The sequence below is a fragment of the Lissotriton helveticus genome, chromosome 10, assembly GCF_964261635.1.
Source record: "Lissotriton helveticus chromosome 10, aLisHel1.1, whole genome shotgun sequence".
Lineage (NCBI taxonomy): Eukaryota > Metazoa > Chordata > Amphibia > Caudata > Salamandridae > Lissotriton > Lissotriton helveticus.
In genome coordinates, this window is record NC_136071.1 from 182,908,039 (window position 1) to 182,933,652 (window position 25,614).

At 43.6% G+C, this 25,614-nt stretch overlaps 1 protein-coding gene across 1 annotated transcript in view; it reads right to left on the bottom strand.

Moving 5' to 3' along the window:
• PTCD1 (pentatricopeptide repeat domain 1) overlaps positions 1-25,614 on the bottom strand; it is an 82,653-nt gene that overhangs the window by 52,640 nt on the left and 4,399 nt on the right. The window contains exons 2-4 of the mRNA XM_078665057.1: positions 15,169-15,706; positions 13,477-13,617; positions 4,299-4,517 (exon numbers count right to left, since the gene is read on the bottom strand). Coding sequence (XP_078521183.1) covers positions 4,299-4,517; positions 13,477-13,617; positions 15,169-15,657 — 849 coding nt within the window. The 5' untranslated portion in view covers positions 15,658-15,706. The remainder of the gene's footprint in view (positions 1-4,298; positions 4,518-13,476; positions 13,618-15,168; positions 15,707-25,614) is intronic.

Consider the following 25,614-nt stretch of genomic DNA (forward strand, 5'->3'; position numbering starts at 1 on the left):
TTCAATGTTCATCAAGTTTCTAAAGGAAGTCCCCCGTGTCTTTTATATATGATGGTAAGGTGGGCACAATGGGGGCTAAAAAATGGTAAACGTAGATGGCGACATTCTCATACAGAGACCCACAACTGGAGATGATCGGTCTCCCAGGGGGTTTATTTAATGTCTTATGGACTTTCAGGAGAAAGTATATTGTTGGGGTTATTGGGGTTTGATTGTTGAGGAACTGCACTTCATTGTCATTCAATAGACCCGAATCCTGCCAGTGTTTCAATAGGATTTCTAAGTCTCTTGTCATTTCATTCATTGGATTCTCTTTCAGCCTTTTATAGTTCTTTGTATCCATTAATTGCCGCATTGCCTCCTTGATGTAGTCAGATTTGTTTTGGATTACTATGTTCCCGCCTTTGTCGGCGGGTTTGATTTCAAGGTTTTCATCTGCCATCAGACTTTCCAACGCTTTTCGTTCTTCAATTGTTAGATTTTCTTTTTGTTTCTTGTTGTTATTACTCATTTTGTCCAATTCCTCATTTACCAGATCATAAAAAGTGTCAATTTTGTTTCCAGGATATAAAATGGGACAACATTTTGATTGCTTCTTGAAGATTGTACATGGGTGACTGCTAATTGTTTGTCCCATTTCATTCAATATTTGCGTACCCGAGACATTCTCTTCCGTTATTTCATGTGCTAATTCGTGGGCGATTATTAGTGATGGTGCATCTTGTATGCTCCATCCTGAATGTTCATTACTTGAAGTGTTCTCAGTTGTAGGGTCTGTGTTCTGTTGCCCTCGCTTTTTGAAATACTTAGCCAATTTGATCTTTCTCACATACTTATAAAATGGCGATGAAGAACTTCATGTGCACCTTTAATGAATCTCTACACCCGAACAGACAATCTGAACGGGAACTAGCTAGAGAAAGGTCAAATATGTGGAAGATATAAATATGTTGTTTGAACCAGGGCACTTAGTCCCTACAAAATTCAGTATTGCGCAATACTTACAAATGTAAAGTCCATTAAGCCCGATGTAGATTATACAATCATACTTATAATTGTATAAAAACAGTATAAAACAAAATGTATCTCACTTAGAGACCACATAATTATGGGGTTAATAAGCGCAATTTGTACATGAAAAACTTGCACACGCACATATTGACCAACATTAATAACTTGCTATCAACCATGTCTTTGCCGAAAATGTGATATAAATGAAACTGTAAATATAACTACCAGAACCATAATGCACCGTAACAATGCTAGTATGAATTCCTGGTATAGAAAATTGTAAAAAGTCATAACATAACTTCCAAAACCAGAATGCATCATTGAAATGCAAGCATGATTTCCTGGTATAAATATGGAAACTAAGAAGGGACAAATGTTTGTAACCGTGAGCAAGATCGAAAGATTGAAACGCGTTGGGTTAACATTAAACCTGCTTTAAAGAAACATCCTGGTGGAGTGCGAGTATAATTGTGTTTAAAAAATAAATAAATATATATATATATATATATATATATATATATATATATATATATATATATATATATATATATATATACATACACACACATACATACATACATTTTGATGCTAAGCATGCCAAGAACCCTGATGATTTAGGGTACTATGTCTTGGACTGCATCACCCCATTAAGACGTGGTGGTGATCGCAATATGAAATTAAGAAAGTTGGGAACCAAATACATACTTGAAATGGACACAAAAAGCCCTAACGGATTGAATTCCAGCGAAGATTGTTATACATACCTGTGAATAGTATTAGAAATTTGTTTTTTTAGATATCTATCTTCGTCATGTGTCCATCAATGAATAATTCATGCCGCTCGCATAAATTAAAGTACAGTATTTTATATCACGGTTTTGCACAAAATTGGTTTTAGGGTTGGTACACATTTTAATAAACACTTTGCACTTTATACAGGACAAATAATTGTGAATGCCCACTTGGGCTCTATTCTCAGTTTGTTTGCTGCCATAGCTATAATTGAAGCTGCTCTTATCCACTGTGTATAATATGTGTTTATCTCATTTTCAGTTTTTTGAGACACAATCTATTTGCCTATTAGAAATTTTAACACAGATTTTAATTAATCGTGTTTTATAAATAAGATTTCTTTTAATAATGGTCAATTGAATAGAATTGGTTTTACCATAGATATTTATTATAAATATTTATTGATGAATTGCACAGAGGATTTGCATTGCTTTGCACGAAAATGCTATGTATTTTACAGCTACTTCAAGCATGGCGGGGTGAAAGTCTTTTGTCCAGGTCTATATTTCACTATGTTGCACTATCACTTTAAATTTGTGGCCTGCCCCATGTAACGTGTCATGTGATCAAGGTCCGAGTGGGACCGAAACGTGTCATGGCGGCGGTGCTGGGCGAAAAGGAAAAATAAAATATTTCAGCACGTAATTGGGTTCGCCTCGTCTCTATTGTAAACAAATTCCTGGTGGTGTGAGACGAGTACAAGGAATATATATATATATATATATATATATATATATATATATATATATATATATATATATATATATATCTCGAGTGACATCACGGACCATAAGGACGAAGGCAGAGCAATAAGCAGATTTCACTAGAACCCCAATAGGTCAATATAGAACCACAGTTCACATGGTGCCCATTATGTACGTTTTATAGTACATAATATTTTTAGGCATTTCGCTCAAAAAAGCGGGTTTCTTCAAAGTGCTGCTAAAATGGGTCTCATTGATATTAGAATGTTTCGTTTTTATTTATCTTTCTTGAATAAACTGTTAATAAACAATGGGCAACGGTGAGGGGTAGTGGAATTAGAGGTTTATTTAGTCGCTGCGTTAACCATATAAATATGGGTTTTCCGCATTTACCACATAGTTTTGAAACCAACATTTTAGATGCTAAATTCCTCTGTGAATAAAGATCACCCCGAAATGTGCCTCTGACACATCCACTGAGAGAAAGAGAGACATAGTGTTCATTTCATAAACAGAACAGTAGCAAAGAACAGTTTACTCCCAATCTGAGCCAGTGAAGGCAGCCACAAACTGTGAACCTAGTGGTACAAAAGGGGGTGGTCCTTCACCACCCCCTTTTGTACCGCTTTGTTCGCCATAAGTTGGCAGGGTATGCTCAGACGTGAGCCCCTTGCTCACTTTGCCACTGGATTCAAGCAAGCCTGGCTGAAGACGGCTGAAATGCCAGATACTGGTCCTAGGAAGCTTGTTTCCGGTCCAGGGAAGGCATGGCTTGGCAGTTCAGGCTGGACTGTTCCCACGAGGCACAGGGTCAGACTGATTTGCATATGGCCATGTCTGAACTGGGGTGGCAGAGTGGGCTAAAGAACGGTGATGGATTAAACCCAGATCTGTTGACTGGGTGTGAGTGTTTGATTGGTTCAGATGCTCCGTCCTTCACCACCCACTTTTGTACCGCTTTGTTCGCCATAAATTGGCATGGTATGCTCAGACGTGAGCCCCTTGCTCACTTTGCCACTGGATTCAAGCAAGCCTGGCTGAAGATGGTTGAAATGCCAGAAACCGGTCCTAGGAAGCTTGTTTCCGGTCCAGGGGAGGCATGGCTTGGCAGTTCGGGCTGCACTGTTCCCATGAGGCACAGGGTCAGACTGATTTGCATATGGCCATGTCTGAACTGGGGTGGCAGAGTGGGCTAATGAACGGTGATGGATTAAACCCAGATCTGTTGACTGGGTGGGAGTGTTTGATTGGTTCAGATCCTCCGTCCATCACCACCCCCTTTTGTACAAACTGTGAACCTGACATTTACCTTAGTATAAATAGTGCACATTATCACTACAGTAATTTTTCATCCTTCCTCAGTGTAATTCTACTTTTAATGCAAACCATTTTTACAAAAATTAAAAGAAGACAAAACTTGTCGAGTTGAAGCCTCCTGCCACTTATAGATCCACTTGTTTCATCCATACCTTGCTCGATAAAAAGGTGGGAGAAAAAAAGTCAGCTGTTTTAAACTGGACAGTTTGATAAAATAGCCTGGCGTCACACTCATTTCAAAGGGATTTTCGACTTCCAGTTTAACTAATCAAAGTGTTATAGATAGCTTCTCTGTTAATGCTCCCTGAGTGATGCCCCAACTTAATAAACCATTTTGAAGAAATTACTAGATGGTAGACGTTTGCAAAGCATGTAAATTTATGAAATAAAAAGCTGCAAAAGATGTCCACAGCAAGTGTCTGCTTACTCAGTAGGTAATATCGGCAACGATGGAAAAAAAGGTTAAGACATTACCTTGAATATTTCAAAGCAGGTTCTGAGATCTGAACAGAGAGCACAGGCTTTCAGCAGGGCGTGATAGGTGATGAGATTCATCTCTATATTTTTGGACTTCAGCTCCTGCCGTAGTTTTAAGGCATGCTGTAGACCAGAGTCCTTCCAGGGAGATTCCGCACAGGCATTGAACAGGGCTGAGTAAGTGGCCACGCTGGGTTCCAAGCCACGCTTTTTCATCTACACAAGACATAAAACATTCATTTAGCCCGAAAATCTCTTGTTTAGAATAGAAATTTATATTCACTTTTTATTTGGCATATAATTCTGCCATTATTGACAAATGATACAATCCGCAGCCACTTGTCTGTTCTTAGTCAATTAATGTCAGTGCAGAACTAAGCAGGAGTCCACCGGACAAAGGAGGCCCAACCGTATGTAGCACAACCCCTTCGGCAGCTGGTTTACAGTACCCCAGTAAGGTTGTGGGAAAGGGGATTGCCAGCATCTAAAGCAAGATTTGGATCCATGTTTATGCGTTGTATGAAGGATATCAATGATTCATTAATGTTAAGCCTTTACAAGTAGGACGAGCACTTCAAGAAAATGTAGTGAGCTGTACCCTCATTTTACATTACTGACAGCAGCTCCAATATAAACAAAAGTGTACACATATGCAAAATTGATCAATTTGCGCCTAATTATAATGCTTCCCGTATTCTCCCCGATTAAATACAAATACACAATTTTCTAGTATGTTATGAGATCAGAGAGGAGTTGGTGAATACTTTTAAAACTGTAGGTTTGTGTGTGTGCACAAACTCACAGGGCATTCCAGAACTAGAACTATTGCTCACTGCCTACTTTCTGGCCTGTGAACAAATTTGCTGAAATAGACCAAATCAGAGGTTTGCCAGAATCCAAACCCTGATATAATAGGAGTCCTGTCTCAATATGAGGACCCTAATATAAGAGCTGTGATACAAAGAGAAGGATGCTATAACTGGTCACCTCTCTGCAGGCACCATAAGGGACAAGTGGCGTTTTTCACAGGATACATAGACTTCTAAAGCGTCCCATCCCTAGAACGAGTAGGTATTTTTAGAATATCCCCCACCCCTATTAGTGCAATATACTTCAGTTATTCTACTTTAGCTCAATCATTAATTTTACTTATGCACTGTATGCTACAGAAAGCACTTTCCAGTGCAGGCGTGGCACTGACCAATCTTGTCTTGATGGTGGACCGCACATCCTCTTGACAGTCTTCAGAAAAAAAACAGATGTTCAAAAACTTTTGATGACTCGAAAAGGGACACAATCACAGGCACAACCCCGCTGCCGTCACTCTAAAGATGAATAACACACCACACCAGCAGAAATTTCCACTGCACTGAAAATAAAGGCGTACTGTTGTGGGGCACATAAACGGTATAAGATCAAGATACTCAGCTTAAAATCTAGGTTTGGGGATCCAATTCTAAATCACTGTCATACCCTTGTCCAACTATGCATTTAGGTAGGCACATCATTACTTCATAATTATCCTGCTTATGGGTGCTACAAAACCTTTTTGCTGATAATTGTTAGATTACAAATCTGCTGCAAAGCAGTGGAGAAGGAGGAGTAAGATGGTTTGCACAAGATAAGATTAAAAAAAAAGTGACACCAAGTTACTCAAATAACAGTTCTTTATACTGTATACAATTAATTTTGTTCCAGTTTGCACTTATAGTTGTTCTCCAAATACCTGCATGAATGGTAAATTTAGAGCCCTCCAGTGCTGAGATAGATTTCCATTTTTGTTTTTCAATTATAAGTTTTATATGTTCTTTCTTGGATAATTGATTATAAAAAGCAATTAGGTACTCATTTTTAGGTCATACAAAGGCACTTGGCCAACCTCACTCTCTGTTAAGGGTAAGACTGCCAAGTGAGCTTTCTTATGGTCATAACCAGAAAGGGAATGGCAAAACATGTATTCATGGAACCAATTTACATGTGATGTGTCACCCTTTCCCTAAAGTGTGTTGTGGTGGTAGGAGCAAAGCTCCACACACGCGTAAGGTGGTCACGCATGTTCACCTATGTTGTGAAAAAAGGGTTACTCAAGAAGTGTCAGAGGTCCAAAGCAATCCACTCAGAAGTTAAAAAATAGTACCAATATATAGAAAAAATAAGGTTTGAATTAATTCCATCACCAGGAATATTAATGATTGGACTTAATAAAATGCATTATCTGAGTCTCTATCTTATCATGCATAAACTACTCATATTTTCCCGATGATACAATATGTGAAATAAAATTATCATTTGGGTAAGATGTGTTACATGCAAGCAGCATAACTGCATATATTTTATACGTCCGTGCATGAAATAAGCACCCCTTGGTAATGTTATGTTATGTTATATTATATGTGTTACTCTTGAGTGTCCTGGTGCGGGAGAGAGCTAGGGTAGTGACAGAAGTAAGATTAGATGATCTTACTGAACAGATGTGTTTTTAGATGCTTTTTAAAGAGTTGGAACTCTTGTATAAGTTGGAGGTCAGGAGGTAGCGCATTCCAGGCCTCAGCGGCTTTGACAGAGTGACTGGCCTCCCAGACGCACTCTACGGAAACGCAGGATAATCATCCGGCGGACAGAGGCAGATCGAAGAGGTCGTTTCAGAACATAGAAGGCAAAGCGCTTCCTGAGATAGATAGGACCATACCCATGCAGGGCCCGGTGAGCCAAAGTAATAGCTTTGAACGGCACTCGCTGAACCACAGGCAGCCAGTGAAGTTCCCGTAGGTATTGCCGCGCGCTGGATCTCCTTGAGGCATTAAAAAGGAGTCTAGTCGCGGCATTCCGAATAATTTGGAGTGTGCGCAGAAGATAGCCAGGCATGCTTATGAACAACGCATTGGCATAGTCCAGCCTTGACAAGATCAGGGCACGGGTAATTGTCTATTTGGCCACTCTCGGGAGCAGTGGGAGAAGTGTTTTGAGGGTTCCAAAGCAAACTTGTGTCAGTTTTTTTACATGCTCGCTAAATCGTAGATCCTCGCTAAATCAAACCCCCAGATTTTTCGCAGGCCCGCTCTCAGAACACGGGCTAGGGAAGTAAGGTGGCCAAAGGCAGTTTCTGAAGTCCGAAGGAAACTGGCCATACAGGAGGACCTCTGATTTATCTTCATTGCATTTGAGAGAGGCCTGGGCCAGCCAGTGAAAGACTGCAGCTAGGCACATCTGGGCGGTGTCCGTGTCAAGATCCTAGCCCCTCCAAGTAAATAGCAGCTGAGTTTCGTCAGCATACGCTATTATTTTGGCTCCCAGCTCCACTGCCAGGTAAACCAGAGGGGTTAAGTATATATTAAATAACAGAGGACTCAGAGTGGAGCCCTGCGGATCCCCTGTTGTAAGGTCCTTGACAGCGGAGGCACAGGGAGCCAGGCAGACCTGCTGCGACCGGGAGTCCAGAAAGGATTTGACCCAATCCCCGAGCAAGCCTGAAATCCCAATAGCAGATAGCCTGGCCAGGAGCAACTGGTGGGGTACCGTGTCGAAGGCGGCAGAGAGGTCGAGTAAAATCAGGGCCGCCCTGCTGCCCCCGTCAAGACACTCTCTAAAAGCCTCTGACATTTCCACCAAAGCAGTTTCCGTGCTGTAGGCAGATCTAAACCCCGACGGAGCAGGGTGTAGAGCACCTGATGCTTCCACGAACGCCTCAAGCTGCCGAAAGGCCACTTTCTCGCAGACTTTGGCCAAAGCTGGTAAGAGCGAGATAGGCCGGTAGTTGGCAGGAAGCAGAGGGTCGAGTGAGGGTTTCTTCAGGAGGGGTAACAATTTAGCCTGCTTCCATTGGAACGGTACCGAGGCGAACTGAAGGGAAAGATTAACAATATCCACTACTGCTGGACAAACCTCCTCGGCTACACCAGCTAGTACCCGAGCCGGACAACGGTCTGTGGGAGAGCCAGACTTAAGAGACCCAAGAATGGCTAAAATGTCTGACTCGGTAGTGGGCAGAAATGAGAAGAGCCGGGCAGTGACCGCGCACAAAATATGGGAAGTCTCCGGGGAGGGGCTCTCCGTAGTTCTGGAAGGTGGGCCAACACTATCCTGAATCTTTAGAATCTTGTCAACAAAAAAGGTGGATAGCTCCTCACACCATTCCTGCGATACAGGTAGTGAACGTTGTTCTGCACAGGGAGATAGGAAGCTCCGGACAATAGCAAAGATCTCCTTACCATTGTTCCGATCCAACGCAATTCTCCCGGCAAAGTAGTCGCTTTTTGCCATCCTAATGGCCAAATAGTACTCCCTCTGTGACAAACGCAGGGTCGTCTTTGCGTACACACAAAAATTCTTGCGCCAGCAGAGCTCCAGCCTCTTGCAACCCAGTTTCAGGTCCCTGAGCTTAGAGGAATACCAGGGTTGCGAGGGGAGAGAGCGCCGAATGCTACTACTATTAGCCTTGGAGCTGGCACTGACCCCCTGACTGATCCAGCGATCGAAATGGTCCACCGCCCCTTCTAAATCCGAGGCGGGAGCCGGACGAGACTGGCTTACGGCCATAGTGAGGGCAGGGCGATTAATCTTCTTGGATTGTGGAGCGGCAAGTGGGACAGGGTTTCTACAAGTCCTTGCCATACGGCCAAGAGAACCTAATCAGGTAATGGTCGGACCACGTAACAGGCTCAGGATCAGCAACTTGGATGGGGAAGTTGGAGCAGACCAGGTCAATGAGATGGCCGCCCACATGAGAAGAAAGCATCACATATTGAGTCAGCTGGGTGAGGCCCAGGGAATCCAAGGGAACCCTCGCCTCTGGCGCGGATGGGGTATCCAGATGGATATTAAAATCTCCGAAAAGGAGAAATTTAGGGTAGCGGAGGGCACGAGAGATAATTATATCATCAAATGCCTTGAGAAAAGCTCCAGGAGGACCTGGCGGATGATAAACCAGAGTCCCACCCAGTGTAAAGTGAGGGGTGATGGTGAGGGCAAAATCCAGGGCTTCCCCCTCCACCCAATCCCCTATTGCTTCACTCGTAAGGGACCACGAATTCCTAAACACTACTGCTGCCCCCCCCCCCTCCCAGATCCCCGATTGGCCCCGACAATTTTGTAGCCCCTAGGAATGGAAAATTCCACTACCGGAGCACACGACTCGTTGAGCCAAGTCTCCGTTATAAAAAGAACATCCAATTTGGCATCCGACAACAGTTCAAAGATGTCAGGCGCATGCTTGTCCATCGAGCGTGCGTTAATGAGTGCTGCCTGTATCCTAGGTTCGTCGGAGACACGGGGGGAGGGATAGGGCAACTGGTTTCTAAAACAAAAATTACAAACCGGGCATGTCCTACTAAGATTGTCCAGGACATCCCCCTGTCTCCCAACATCACAACTAAAGCCCCTCAATTTGAGCAAAGCGTTGCGGGAGTAAATGATCTTCCTGTTGGCCAGACCAGGCACCGTCCGACCAGAGTGGCTGGCGCTGGACGCTTTCGGGGCGAGGACGGGCGCGCCCGCTGCGCGCGTCCGTAAAGCCATGTGCAAGAAATAGCCAAGACCCTCCCCCAGCTAGACCGCCGCCAACGGTCCCGCCGGGATCCGGGGACTCACCTAAGATGGCGCCCTGCCCTCCACTCAAAAGGCACAGCAGCCGCGGTGGACCGGGGCAGGGGGAGCACACCTCCCACACAGGTGAGTGATAGCGAAATCAAAGGCTATCTGCAGGTCAGATTAAAAATAATTACAAGAGTTAAAAGTAGCAAAGGTTTTAAAAAGTTAAAAAACAAGTGGCGATAAGGAGGGGAACAGAGGAGTCAGCGCAACCACAAGTGCCTCGCAATTTGCCCCCCAGCGGTCAAGCGGGTCCCGTAGGAGCTGCCACCACCTACGAATCCATGCTAAAACGTATGGAAGGCTATGTAAAACAATAAAAACACCTTCCAATTTCAATTAGTCAATTTCAAATGTGAGACATAAGGCCACTGTGAGCTAGAGCTTGCAATAGAGAGAATACACTCAGAGGTAGAAATGTCCTGCATCCAGTTAAATAACATAACTACTATCTGGGGGAAAAAAATCATTCACAAATTCTAACAGTTGATAAATCCTCCAGCACTGTCGGGCTTCTAAGACTGCATTTTGCCGAAATGTTAAATTCAACTGAGAACATATACAGACTGCAAAAGACAAATATAACAAGCATTTGTAATGCAATAGGTCTCACATTTACGAGAGTTTAAGCGGTTGGTATTGCAAATGATAATGCCTTTTATTTACATTTTAAAAACCAAAACATAAATAAAAAAAAGTCATTGTCATTTACAATAGCAATAGCTAAAAAACTCACGTAAATGAGAGACCTATTGCATTGCCAATGCTTGATTAGAAAATAGGGTGCTGCTGATGCTAAGTTTGCGCTGCTCCCTGTGAGAGACATGGGAAGTGGGCATCTCAGGGGACAGGCGAATATGCTGAGAATGGATTCGGTGCATTTTAGCGAGTGTGTATGGGAATCTGACAGGAGGGGGTGGGGTGGTCATGGGAATCTGACATGGAGGGGGTGGTCGAGGGAAGAAAAACCAAGCTCGGCTAAGAAAGAGGCATAAAAAGAGGAGCTGTCTTCGAAGGGTGAGAAAGAGCGGAATGGGCATTTGGGTGTGGGGCAAGCCCTCTCAGCTGGAGTAGCGCTGTATTGAGAATGGATGGATGGCCACTCGAGTGGAGTAGCACTACATTTGGGTGTGGTGCAAGGTCTCTCAGCTGGAGTAGCGTTCCGAAGGGAAGTGATACACTCCCTCTCGAGTGGAGTAGCGATACATTTGGGAGCCATGCAAGGCCTCTCAGCGGGAGTTGCGTTTGGATGGGAATTGAGGCAGGGCCTCTCAGCTGGATTGCCTAATAGGGCGCCATGCCCAAAGGCCTGCCTGTAACCGCGAGTGGCGCGAGGCATGTGATGGTGCTTCACTGAGACAGATACACTAATCAGGTGACCTAGGGGGTAACAGATGCATGTACATAACATGTGTACTAAGGCACTATACATTTTTAATTTACCAATCTAACATGGTGGGCAGCTATGTTAGTAATACGAAAAGTTTAAAAAAAATGTGCACAAATGTAAATAAATGAAGTGAACAGTCCAGAAGAAAGAAAGATGAAAAGCTGAGTGGATCCACCGGTCGAACACAGGCTCCCACTGTGGACAGACTAGTCCACTGAGCCACCGACTACAGAGTTTGGACCAGTGAGAGCCAGGTGGAGCAGGGGTGGAAGGGTGATATTGGTACTCGATGCAGAAACCGAAGGCAGCAGGGAACACTGCATTGCTTCTGAAATATACTGCTGTAGGGTGGGGATATGTTCTGGGAGAATGGCAGCGCCTGCAAACGTGGGTGGCAATGCGGAGTGTGACAGAGAGATGGTCTGGGTGAGAGGCAAGGCGTTGCCATCAATGTGAGGACACAGAGCTAACAGGGACCATACAAAGCCACACTGTGGTTCTGTTTCACTTCCTGACTGGGCGGCCGGTGATCCATTCAATTAGAGCCTATTGCGTTCTTGCTGCGCCACTAGAGAGAGAGAGAGAGACAGATAGACGCCGACACTACGTTTCGATAATGTGCGCTGTGTGGGTGATGTTGTCAGTCATTTAGTCAGTGTGTCACACAGAGTGCGTGGATGTGTGACGAAATCATTGTGTAACTCTTTCTTTGAATGAGACAGAACATGTTTGTGACAAGGGTACATGTTGCTCTTCAAAGTGTAAGAATTTGCATATTATTGGGATGGGGTGTGTGAATGTGGGTCGATATGGCAAAGGACGTATTTGGGGACATAGGCACAGTGATTCAGAGCTGTAATAAATTGGTGTGCTTATGTTCTTTCGAGAGAGAGAGAGCCCTTCTGGACAACAAGCACATACATACAAGTACGCAGACAAGCATGAGAGATGGAAATGACAGAAAGAAGAAGGGGTGGAAAAAATGAAGTGGGGAGCGGGTGAGGTGGGGAGCTAGAAGGGGAAAGGAAGGGAGAGATTCCGGAGATGGAAAAACTCGATGAAGATTACTTCATATAATGTTTTACACATCGTTTTTTATTTTAAATGTAACTGATCTTTTTGTGAGGTATGTGGGTGCTCCTGTTTTTACAATGAGTTGGTGTATGCGAAGTCTTACACTTGCGTCAGTTTAAAAGTTATTTCCCCGTGAGCTGCAGCCTTGGAGCGATTTTGAAACCCGGGGGCACCACTGGAGCCGCTCTCACTTTCCCCGAGGTTAATTGCAAGAGGCACAGGTAGGCTTCAAGAGAGGGCGGGAGAGTGAAGGTGGAGGGAAAGCGCTCAGAAAGCCACAAAACTGTGGAAAACGTAGACGCCAATTTACCGTGAAAGCATTGGCCGCCCGGCCGTGAAAGCGACATGGCCGCGAAAGTGATTGCGTGACGTGAGCCATGCACTTAATGAGCCATGAGAGGAAAGCCAGATGGCGCCTGATCGCATGCTGCAAGGGGGCCACGATCGATGCGAGGAATGCACGTTACTGTGCGCGTTACCGCACGCTCTATGCCACCCAAAAAGCTGTGGTCGGCTTTTTAAAGCCCCACTCACTAAATGTCTCGCCAGAGCCGTGCATGCGCTGGCTCAGGCGAGACCTAAAAATTGCAGTGATAAGACAATAGGTTTCACATCATTTACAAAGACACAGTAGTGTGCTCTACCAAAACTCCCCAAAAAGTATTAGTCTCTTTTGTAAATGATTATACAGCACATCTACTAAAAATTGAAAACAGATTGAAAGTTTTTTGCAATATTTTGTAACCAATTTAATTTGCAGTTAGAAGTAAGCAATATATTTGTAGTTGAACTATTCACAGTCTAAAGTCACACAGAACCGCAATCAAGTAATGCCAACTATTTTTATTTCTTTTTAGTGAGGAAGGGACCTTTCCAGAGCAGATATGATAGACATCACCAACCCTTTTTACACTGCCAGAAAGAGGTTTGAATCAGGAACAACCCTAGCTAGATAAAAAAGCAAAACAAAATAATCAGGTTGGACCAGAGATCCCTAACCTTAACCAAAACTTAGTCCAACAGTACCCCACTAACTGTGCTTGCAATCACCGAAAGCTAGTTCTCAACATAGTTTCCTTTACCAGCATTCTTCACAAAAACAAGCATCCTGGAACTTATACCTACATCATTGTAGAGTTTGAAGGCCTTTTTCACGTAGCCAGCTCGGCCGCATCCCCCAATCAGCACTGTGTAATTGCCCTCTTCTGGCGTCAATCGTTCGTCCTTCAGCATCCGAGTCTCAAACATCTCAAGAGCTTCTGCAAGCTTAATGTAAAACATGAGATATAAATTTACCAACAAGGTCTCTCCCCATGCCACACTACACCATTAACCCAATACTATTAAACAGATGCTGCAAACCTCAGTGAGTTGTTCAGTTACACCAATAGTAGATTGAAAGCAAAGATAACCTGTTTGGAACTTGTTTTCCCTTCCCTTAAAGGGTCTTAGATCTAGGGTCCAATACTATTTTCTTTCCATTCAAGAGAAAATTGCAAACTAAGCTGTGGAACTATTGCGGCCTTCTTCACATTCTCAACAGAATCCCTTCCTCAGTTATTTACCCCAAAGGAAGTATCAGCTGAGCATCTGTAAAAATGACAGGAGAGTCTGAAATATGTTTCATATACAACACCAGTTTTTGACACCAGGGTCTAATTTTGAGAACCGATCTATGTACAAATAAGTCAGTTGGCAAAATTACGATTCAGAGTGGGTCCAAGTCGGACCTACCTAATGAATATTCATTAGGAAGGTCGCACATTGCGAATCACCTCGACAGGCCATAATCACAGTGATGGTGGCCTGCAAGGGTCAGTAGACGACCATCTCTGTGATTGCTGTTGAAAAAGGAAAACTTTTTTAAAAATAGCAAATGGATTTCCTTAGTGGAAAGGGGCTGATCTTTAAAAAAAAATTATTTTGCATAAGTTTCAGTAACAGATGCCAATTGTCTATTAGACCACAGCCTACTCATCCTAAAACGTGCACCCTAATTCACAAAGGGAAGGAATCTTAAGGGGACCCCTTTCCTATTGCAAATAAGTTACCACTTCAACTTCTGAATCAGTAATTTTTCAATGGTTAACAACAGGAATTCCAGTTGCAAAACATTAATACAGCTGCTACCGAATCTCAATTTAAAAAGGCACGCCCAGAACACCCCTCTTCCAAATTGAGACTTGGTAGAGATAGGCAATCCTATTTTAAGAGTCGTTACAATCTTACCGACTTCTAAAATGGGTTTTGCACATCGGAAATAACATTTGCAAACTGTGAATCTGAGCATTTGTGTCTGCAAAAAATTCCAGCTATTCATATTAAGCTTTATGTCAAGCTAAACTTGTAATGCCTTAATTGCATTAATTACCTAGCTATGTGCATATGTGAGTAGCAGATACAACGTACAGTGGAATTTGCAAATCTATGCCCCAAAGCTTGCTGACGGCTATCATCTGTGCAAGGTGAGCATATTATCATCATCAGCTTGTCTTGTTTGATGTGATTTTTCTGTTCTGTAACTAAGGATTGGATAAAAACTTCTTTTCACCAATTCTGATGAGGTTTGGTCAGTCATCCCTTGCCCTAGAGTCATGCCTACTGGCCTTCAGAAAGAAAAACATGCCCTAATGTGGAGCCAGACGTTTAGATGTGTTTTAGAGTTCTTCTGCTTCAACAGATTCTGAAGCCTTATTTAAAAATAGTTGCAAGCCAATGTACATCATATGAACGCATGAGGAATACACTGATGCACAGCACTATGCTTATAAATGCACTCTCACTTCAAGAATAAAAAAATTAAGGATGGATTCACACCTTGTTGTTTTTTATCAGCTTCTTGCATTGTACCTGATACCAATAGGCAGTATTCCTTCGACCATGTCTGGGTTTGACCGTAGCCTCTTCTTCATCCTCTTCTTCGTACTGTAGGTTTTGAAATTCCGCTTTAGTTTTTTTGAACACTATCCTGGAGGAATACTGATTGGACAATGTCCCAAAGTCCTCGTCCGAGTCGTGCTCTGTAACTGCTGCTTGAAGATGTTCAGTGGTTCTAGATGAACTTCTTCCTGATGCCGGTCTGGCCTGGCACCAGCCTTCCTTGCTGCAGGTCACTGGAGATGGGATGAAAGGCCTCAGCTTCCCAAATAATATATTGCTCTTCCAGAAATGATTCGGGTACTGTGAGTTTCCTCGTAAATATACTGGAGAGGTCCCCAGAGATGAAGATACCCACCGCCTAGGATACACCATACAGTGGTAGCATTTCATAGATAGTCTGTGGTATATTAACTGGAAAAGCTTCATGATGATTCAGACTTGTTAGCATATCCCTTTTGCAGCACACCACTGATACCTGAATGACATGAGAACATAAAAATAACATTATTATTCTTAGACTCCTTAAACGATGGAAGCTAACAGACTATCCACTTTCACCAATCAGCAAATAAAATTCTTTGTTACTGTGGTTCCCGTGAAACCCATTTACCCATGCTGTTTTTTTCAACCTTGATCTGCACAAACTTGGAAACATTATTGTGGGTTTGTAAAGCGCCTAGACTAAAACTGTGACTGCTAATGCATGCATGAGTTTTATAGTTTGACATTCGTCAGCTGGAAAATACAAGAAAACGTCCTTGGACTGGATGACTTTTCCTAACATTCTCATTCTGGCTACCCTTGTATGTGATTGTGTATCAAGAGGTCCACTGATCAACACAATGAAAACAGAAAAGGAATATACAACACCAGTCACAAATGATGCAACTGCTGTAACAAGTTATTTTTCAGAGTTAAAAACTACCCATTTACATTTTTTTTTAAAAACCTTCCTAATTTTTGAACATCAGAAGTAATTAAGAACAAGCATTTGCAATGCAATAGGTCTCGCATTTGCGAGAGTTTAAGCTATTGGCATTGTAAATGACAATGTCATTTATTTATTCTACTTTGATAATTAACACAGGGGAGTAGAGCCTCCACGTCCAGAGCAAAAAAGATTAGAAACTGATGGGGACAAGGTCTCCCTCAGTTTGTAAGGCAATGAGACCTCCACTGCACCACGTGCAGTCCGCAATACGCATTAAAAGTGGGAGAGATGAATGCGGTGCAGTACGAACCAATAAACCAAACAGATGCCCCGTAAACTCCCCAACAGCTCTCTAGGTCGGGCTGATCAGCAGCGAGGTCCGAATGAGCTATCAGGCTTTGGAGTGAAGAACTACTATTGAAGAGTATAATGGGTACTGATTGATAGTACGCATGGGGCAATTGGCTGGAGCCAGGGAGTCAGGCGTCCGGGTACTAGTCATTGACCTGTTAGTGGAGTGCAGCAATAGCAGAGTGAGGGGCCCTTCATACCGAGAACCCCTAAACGTTGTTGGAGGGGTGATTCCATGCACTGTAAAGCTCCTCCAGGAGGCCCTCAGTGCTCCCTGTAAGAGTCTTCTACACCCGGACAGCAATCAATGGCAGCTGCCGACCAGAGACACAATTCTGCCCTCCTGCTGCTGAGCCAAGCTCGAGCAGGGGAAGGTAGGACAATAAGTTTCCTGTCACAGACAGGACTTAGTGTATTGGGACAGGGTGGGGGCGCTTGCCAGCGCTACTAGACTGCTTTGAAGGGCACATTTGGTTCCCTCCTTGCATACTCCAGTTGGAACCAGTTCAGGGAGGCGTTGGCTCCCGCTCTGGCGCGAAACTGGACATGCGAGTATCTCCCCACTGTCCAGCCCGTCCTGTGACCGGGACCCCCGAATCGTCCCAACCCTTTCCTTAGGGTACTTCAAGGCTTACGTCAAAGCATGCAACCCTTATCTACATTGATTTGTAGCACCAATGTCAAGTTTGTGAAAACACTCTGCAATTGAAATCAATAAAAATGCTAAACTTCTCATTAGTCTTCATAACATCTTGTTATTATTATTTCATGAATTCTACTGTATCTAGATAATCAAGCAGGCTTTTACGGTGCTGATAATTCCACGTTGTCTCGGTTCTGTGATTTTTTTCGTGAGCGTGTGTAAGGTACTTATTATTACAGTGTAAAATTTAGTATGTATGTCGTGGAAAGAATAATAAGTATCTACGCTAGTACAGGCCGCCCTTCGATGGCGATTTTAGCCATCATAAACTACCACATCAAATCCTCACAAACAATCATTTTGTTGTCTTTAGTCTTTTCTTTCTAGAGTTCTCTAAAATTTTCATTGCATCATGATATTTACATTGTTCGCCTTCCAGTTCAAGATCTGTTCTAGTTCTTTTCACTCCTCGTTTGTTCTGCGCTCACTATTTGGTGGCAGGTCACTATTTGGCGGCGGGTCACTATTTGGCAGCTCACTGTTTGGAGGCAACTCACTATTTATCAGCGGTTCACTATTTGGTGGCGGCTCACAATCTGGCAGTGGCTCGCCATTTGGTGGGGGCTCACTATTTGGCGGCGACTCACTATTTGGCAGCTCATTGTTTGGAGGGTCTGCTTTTGCCAGCTCGCAGGACACATTGAGCAAATGCCCATTCCCTAATTCTTCTAGTGTACTTGAAGCTTCAGCAATGTCAGAATTGGTACTGAAAATTCAAAAGCTACAAGACAAGCCACTGCAAGGAGGATGGTGTTCACGTTTGGGAGGCATTAACACCTGCCGCCACTTACTCTTTATTAGGGTTCATTATGATAGTTCTACACTTCTTATATGACAAGGTAGTCAGATGTGTTGCTCCTTCATTTCTACTAGGCCTGGCGAGAGCAAAGTAACCCAAAAACTGCACAACGCGGAGTTCCGTATGCAGCAGAATGCATTAAGTTGTGACATTCACGCAGATTTTTAGCGCCAGATGTTTGTCCCTCGCTGGAAAATCAGCACAAACAAAACCATGTGCAGCGCAAAAGGGCACTGCTTCTTTCTACGCTTCTAGCGCGGGGACACGCCGAGAAGGCGTCACCATGCGCTTTATAAACCCCTTTATTATTATTATTATATTATTATTAGTATGATAGTCTACTTGAGCTGCGGTTTCCTTAACGTGAACGGATGGTTTCTCAACGCAAGCGTTCTCGTCATCCGCGACCACCCGAGTTGGGAAATCTGGCCAGGAGGTGGTCTGGAGTAAGAAATTCCTCACTCATGCTCGCCAACTTAAGACTGGTGAATGAGACGGAGTAAAAAACTCCGCTCTGCGGAGTGGAGTTTTTTCGGAACTCCGTTTAACAAGGGACATTATAGTTTGACCTTGACTATGGAGTGCAGACTAAATCCCAGGAAAAGAAAAGAACACGAAAACATATCCAGGTTCTGCATCAAAATAAAATGTGGCACAAAAGCAAGCGTGTTTATTATAGTAATGAGTGCATAGGAAAATACGGCCTACAGCATGCCCAATTAGGCTAACCTAAGGAAAGCTACAATGGGCCATGCAGGAAACACACAACACCCTCCCTTTGGTCCCAATAATAGTACAAAAGAGAATACCAAATGGAATATATATGTTGTTAGAAGGTAAACATACTCCAAGTATAGGTATAAAAATGGCATGGAATAAATGTTAATTGAAGAAAGTGTCCATTTGGAAGAATAGTCAAATTATGGTGTTTTGGAGGAATCCATCGTGATCTTTGCCAATTTGAGGGTGAAGAACTCAATAAAGGAGTCTGACTCTGCATGCAAGGATTGGTCTATTGCTGAAGCCATGAGCTCCAAGGAACAAAAATCATGATCTCTGGTCTCAGCCGATGCTTATACAGTTGCCAGGCAACCGGCATCTGTGTTTGTGGAGGCTACATCCGGTTGTCCATGTGCTGATGCAAATGTTTCCCGTAGGTTGATGGCTCAAACCTTGCATTGTAAAGAAGTCACAAGCCCAGGAAACAGTTCTGAAAATGGGTCGCTAAGGGACTCATCAACAGCCCAAAATCTGTGGTAGCGGGAATTTGCGAAGCCAGGGAAATGTCCAGTAAGGGACACCAGATACAACGGAATATAGGTTGCACACAGATAAACCTGGCCGGTCAAAATGTTCGGGACCGATCAAGATCCAGTTCTTGTAGTAGTAACATTCCATAGATCTGAAGCATACGCTCACGGTAGTGTTGGAGCGGTGCCAGTTCCAGAATGCCCGAAAAAGGAGCATCCATTGCGGAGAAGCAGGATGAGGATGCCAGAAATTAGGAATAACAGCCACAGGAATCCTCCGAATACACTAGAAAAAATGGAGTGGATAAAAGCCAGAATTACTCCAAGTGGAGTCTCAAAAGAAGTAACGAGGCCAGAGCCTAAACTTTAAAAAAGTGGAAGTGGCCGGTTATATTAGACGCACTAAAGATATGATGCACTAGGTCTCGGAAAGGCAGGGGAAGGTTTGTATTTAAAAATGACTGTATTTGACTGGACGTTCTAGCCACCTGAAATTTGAAGAGAGCTACTTCTTGTTGGAACAACAATGCTTTGAGTCTGCTCAGCTTGTTGCAGTCTGCTTTTCAAAGATGGAATCGAAGGCCACAACGAGTTATTTACTATTCCATGCGGAGGGGAAAACAAGACATTGTTGTAAAAAGCGACTAATTGGAAAACTGACAAAATATACAGGACTCCAGCCCGCATTCCACAACAGTCTTGCTCGCTCACTCATTGAGGAAACTACTATTTGAAAGTACTGTTATGTAAGGGAGAATTGGAGTTCTCTTTAAACAACAAGCTGAATTGGGTGCCGAAGTGTTACAGGCGCCATGGATTTTAACTTGTTTACGAACAAGTGAATGTCCTACAGTAGAGTTGCATTCTTCTCCAGTTATAAAAAAACTTAATTGTTGGAATGTTCACAGCGAAAAGTAAAGGGTAATGACCATAATTCATGTATGAAGCTGCTCCCAAAGTGTTCGTATCTACCTATGGTGAAATGTTTATTGCAAGCGGTAAATTGAAATGTCAAGATGGGGAGTGAATAAGCACTGTGTAGTACCAACACCACCGAAGGCATCTCAGCTATAATAAATGGCAGTTGTTTCAATTTTTCTAATTGCAGCATTGTGTATGTCACGTCTTTCATGGCCATTAGTTATTGTTTGTGTGTTAAGTTAATAGGTGAAAACAAGCATTTGAAGCATCTAGCTAAACTGCGTAATAGATTTAAGCTGACTTTGTCCATGATATAAGGTTGACATGTCACTCTGCACAATATCAATAACAGATGACACAATGTTGTTCAAATTGTAAATACGATCATCTGCAACAGCTAGCACTTTTTCCAAATTATCCTGGTCATAAGTAGCATAAATAAATATTTTAGAACATGGGGGATTTAGGATCTAAAAGAAAATCTGATCAATTCATGTCCTCAGACAGGAGAGAATGATGTTGTTTCACTGCGGACAGTGAAAAATGTTTCAACCGTTGCCAACACATTAGGTGGTAACAATACTAGAATGCTCTGACTGGGGATATCGGTCGATCAGGTCCGCTTGATTTAAACTACCCTCCCGAACTCGGAAATTAAGAATTAAGGGTACCATTCTGTACCATGTTATTCAATTGTTCTTCAGTATAATTTGCTAAACTCTGACAATTATCAAAGAAGGCCACTGAAAGAATAGTCGGGGTGTTCCTTTCTTTAATTTTTGCCAACCCCAGACAAGTAGTCTGTTGGATTGTTTCATTTAGGAAAATCACTATTTGGCAGCGGCTCACTATTTGGCAGAAGCGGTTCACTATTCGGCAGCGGCTCACTATTTGGCAGCAGCTCACTATTTGGCAGGAACTCACTATTCGGCAGGAACCCACTATTCGGCAGGAACCCACTATTCGGCAGGAACTCACTATTTGGCAATGGCTCACTGTTTGGCAGCGGCTCACTATTTGGCAATGGCTCACTATTTGGCAATGGCAAACTATTTGGCAGCGGCTCACTATTTGGCACTGGATCACTATTTGGTGGCGGGTCACTGTTTGGTAGCGGCTCACTATTTGGCAACGGCTCATTATTTGGCATCTGATCACTATTTGGCACCGGATCACTATTTGGCAGTGGGCCACTTTTTGGCAGCGGCCTACTATTTGTCAAGGTTGCAAATATAATATACATATACAATTCTAAATAAAGCCACGTTCACCATTGGATTTGAAACTAATCAAGAGAATATCAAAATATTCATTTCATTCATTATGGCATTTTATTCATTTATAGCCAAGATTATAAATAGCAATTTACGGTAGAAACATGTAATTGTAACATCATTACATTCAATATTAGAAATAGGTGCTCTCTGTGAAAAGGGAAGGGTAAGTGAATGAGTGAAGGGGACAGAGTAAAGGTGTTGTGACATAATTTTTACATCCAAATTAAAATGAAAAACCTCTACAGTCAAACTAATGAGCAAAGGTTCCCAATTTCACATCACACATAGATAGTGAGAATACATCTCTTATTTAGCTCCTATGGTGTGTCAAGAAAAAGAGGCGTATTTCTACGTTTCGACCCCTGATACGCTAGAAGGGCAATTCACAGCCTCATGTTGGGGTCTTCATCAGGAAGAGGATGGAGAGCCTATAAGGTAATATGAATAAACAATTCAGAATTTTGTAGAGGGTGAGCAGACGTGGTAACGTTATTCATAGTAGTGATGTGGATGGTTACCTACATCAGCAAACGGTCATCGTATGTACCGTCCGCAGGGGGGCTTCCAAATGCTCCGATGGAAACTGAAATACAATGAAATAGGTGCCATCAGGGCCCTGAACTTTGCTAGATCAAAGAATTATCGGGGGTGGCGGGTAGGGGGACTTACTTTGCGTGCTGGTAGTCACACAGCCAATGGGCACAGGTAGGTCTGTCCTCAAAAGGTATATTTGTCTGTAAAGAGAGGAGGCTGCATTTAGCATACTAAGCCGTTATGGTAGATAAGGTATAGCAATGTGGCCGATTACAATTAGGGAGCAATTTTCCCACGTTTTTACCTTACAGGGGTGAGTGCAAAGTCGCCCTGTTGCTCCAACGGCGTGCTGAATCACAAATGAAATCGCGGTGCCGGTTTATTTTACTGAAAAGACAAAGCGGAACTAAATTCAGTTTCCTCGGTCAGCTGGGTGCACTGTACTCGAGTAAATGTGGCCGATTGTAATTGCGGGGCGCCCTATCGGCGGATTGAGTCTGGACATACCTTTTGAATTGGAACGCGCATTAGCGCTGTCACTTCGTCGGCGTCCTGCATCCGAGTGAGCTCGCGGTGCAGGCGCTCAATGCCAGTGACTGCTAGAAGAAAAGGGGCTCGGCCCGCTGGTCCAATGGGATCAGGGCCTGACTCGCGCGCTCCGTGGAGCATCCTTAAAGAGATAGTCTCCCAGTATGGGAAACAGTGCTGGCTAAACACTGATAAGCCAGAGCTGAGTTGTGGGTGGATGTATCCTGAAACCAGATCTGAATTTCTGGCATGTAAAGCACCGGGCAGCGTCACCATGGGTGAGAATGCTTGGAAGTACATTGTCTATGCTTTGGCCAAAACAGGAGGAGCAGTGGGACACACGGTTGAGATACAGTTTGTTACACCTCAATGCATTTTTAGCCACAATATTAACATGTATAAGACCGGACAGATTCCACATGGGTGAGGATACTTGGAAATACATAGCATACATTTCAGTGAGTTCGAAAATACAAATGATACACGGTCCACATAGATGTCCAGAGCGTGTTATGTGGGGTGTCGCATTATTCTTACTGGTAACTTTGCACATGCGTGAGTACATGGGGAGGTAAAGATACAGTAACCCAGGGTCTATTCGGGATTGAGTCCCGCCATCTGCGAGAAACTGGCTTCCAGTTCATTCAACCCCTTGCTTATTGTTTGGAACTTCTGCATCCATTTGCATTCCCTTGTGTCAAGAGCGGCAGCTAGATTGCCCCCCCGGGGGCCGAGGGTGATTTTTTCAATTATCATCCAGCGGATGGAGTCTGGTGGATGGTTTTTCTCAGTGAAATGCTCCACCAAAGGGGCCCCTGGAGTCGTGCAGCGAATCCGGCTACAATGCTGGAAAATGCGGTTCTTGGCTTTTTGCTGTGTCTGTCCAATGTACATGAGGTCGCATGAGGAAAAACCATCCACCAGACTCCATCCGCTGGATGATAATTGAAAAAATCACCCTCGGCCCCCGGGGGGGCAATCTAGCTGCCGCTCTTGACACAAGGGAATGCAAATGGATGCAGAAGTTCCAAACAATAAGCAAGGGGTTGAATGAACTGGAAGCCAGTTTCTCGCAGATGGCGGGACTCAATCCCGAATAGACCCTGGGTTACTGTATCTTTACCTCCCCATGTACTCACGCATGTGCAAAGTTACCAGTAAGAATAATGCGACACCCCACATAACACGCTCTGGACATCTATGTGGACCGTGTATCATTTGTATTTTCGAACTCACTGAAATGTATGCTATGTATTTCCAAGTATCCTCACCCATGTGGAATCTGTCCGGTCTTATACATGTTAATATTGTGGCTAAAAATGCATTGAGGTGTAACAAACTGTATCTCAACCGTGTGTCCCACTGCTCCTCCTGTTTTGGCCAAAGCATAGACAATGTACTTCCAAGCATTCTCACCCATGGTGACGCTGCCCGGTGCTTTACATGCCAGAAATTCAGATCTGGTTTCAGGATACATCCACCCACAACTCAGCTCTGGCTTATCAGTGTTTAGCCAGCACTGTTTCCCATACTGGGAGACTATCTCTTTAAGGATGCTCCACGGAGCGCGCGAGTCAGGCCCTGATCCCATTGGACCAGTGGGCCGAGCCCCTTTTCTTCTAGCAGTCACTGGCATTGAGCGCCTGCACCGCGAGCTCACTCGGATGCAGGACGCCGACGAAGTGACAGCGCTAATGCGCGTTCCAATTCAAAAGGTATGTCCAGACTCAATCCGCTGATCGGGCGCCCCGCAATTACAATCGGCCACATTTACTCGAGTACAGTGCACCCAGCTGACCGAGGAAACTGAATTTAGTTCCGCTTTGTCTTTTCAGTAAAATAAACCGGCACCGCGATTTCATTTGTGATTCAGCACGCCGTTGGAGCAACAGGGCGACTTTGCACTCACCCCTGTAAGGTAAAAACGTGGGAAAATTGCTCCCTAATTGTAATCGGCCACATTGCTATACCTTATCTACCATAACGGCTTAGTATGCTAAATGCAGCCTCCTCTCTTTACAGACAAATATACCTTTTGAGGACAGACCTACCTGTGCCCATTGGCTGTGTGACTACCAGCACGCAAAGTAAGTCCCCCTACCCGCCACCCCCGATAATTCTTTGATCTAGCAAAGTTCAGGGCCCTGATGGCACCTATTTCATTGTATTTCAGTTTCCATCGGAGCATTTGGAAGCCCCCCTGCGGACGGTACATACGATGACCGTTTGCTGATGTAGGTAACCATCCACATCACTACTATGAATAACGTTACCACGTCTGCTCACCCTCTACAAAATTCTGAATTGTTTATTCATATTACCTTATAGGCTCTCCATCCTCTTCCTGATGAAGACCCCAACATGAGGCTGTGAATTGCCCTTCTAGCGTATCAGGGGTCGAAACGTAGAAATACGCCTCTTTTTCTTGACACACCATAGGAGCTAAATAAGAGATGTATTCTCACTATCTATGTGTGATGTGAAATTGGGAACCTTTGCTCATTAGTTTGACTGTAGAGGTTTTTCATTTTAATTTGGATGTAAAAATTATGTCACAACACCTTTACTCTGTCCCCTTCACTCATTCACTTACCCTTCCCTTTTCACAGAGAGCACCTATTTCTAATATTGAATGTAATGATGTTACAATTACATGTTTCTACCGTAAATTGCTATTTATAATCTTGGCTATAAATGAATAAAATGCCATAATGAATGAAATGAATATTTTGATATTCTCTTGATTAGTTTCAAATCCAATGGTGAACGTGGCTTTATTTAGAATTGTATATGTATATTATATTTGCAAACTCAGACCAACCTCGTATGTACTGACCCACGGACCCAGGTCCTGAGTTTTAAGGGCCTACCCCTTTCATACTCACACATACTATTTGTCAAGGGCTCGCTATTTGGCAGCGGCTCGCTATGTGGCAGCACCTCGCTATGTGGCAGCACCTCATTATTTAGCACCGGATCACTATTTGGCACCGGACCACTATTTGGCGGTGACTCACTATTTGGCAGCGGCTCACTATTTGGCAGCGGCTCACTATTTGGCAGCGGCTCACTATTTGGCAGCGGCTCAC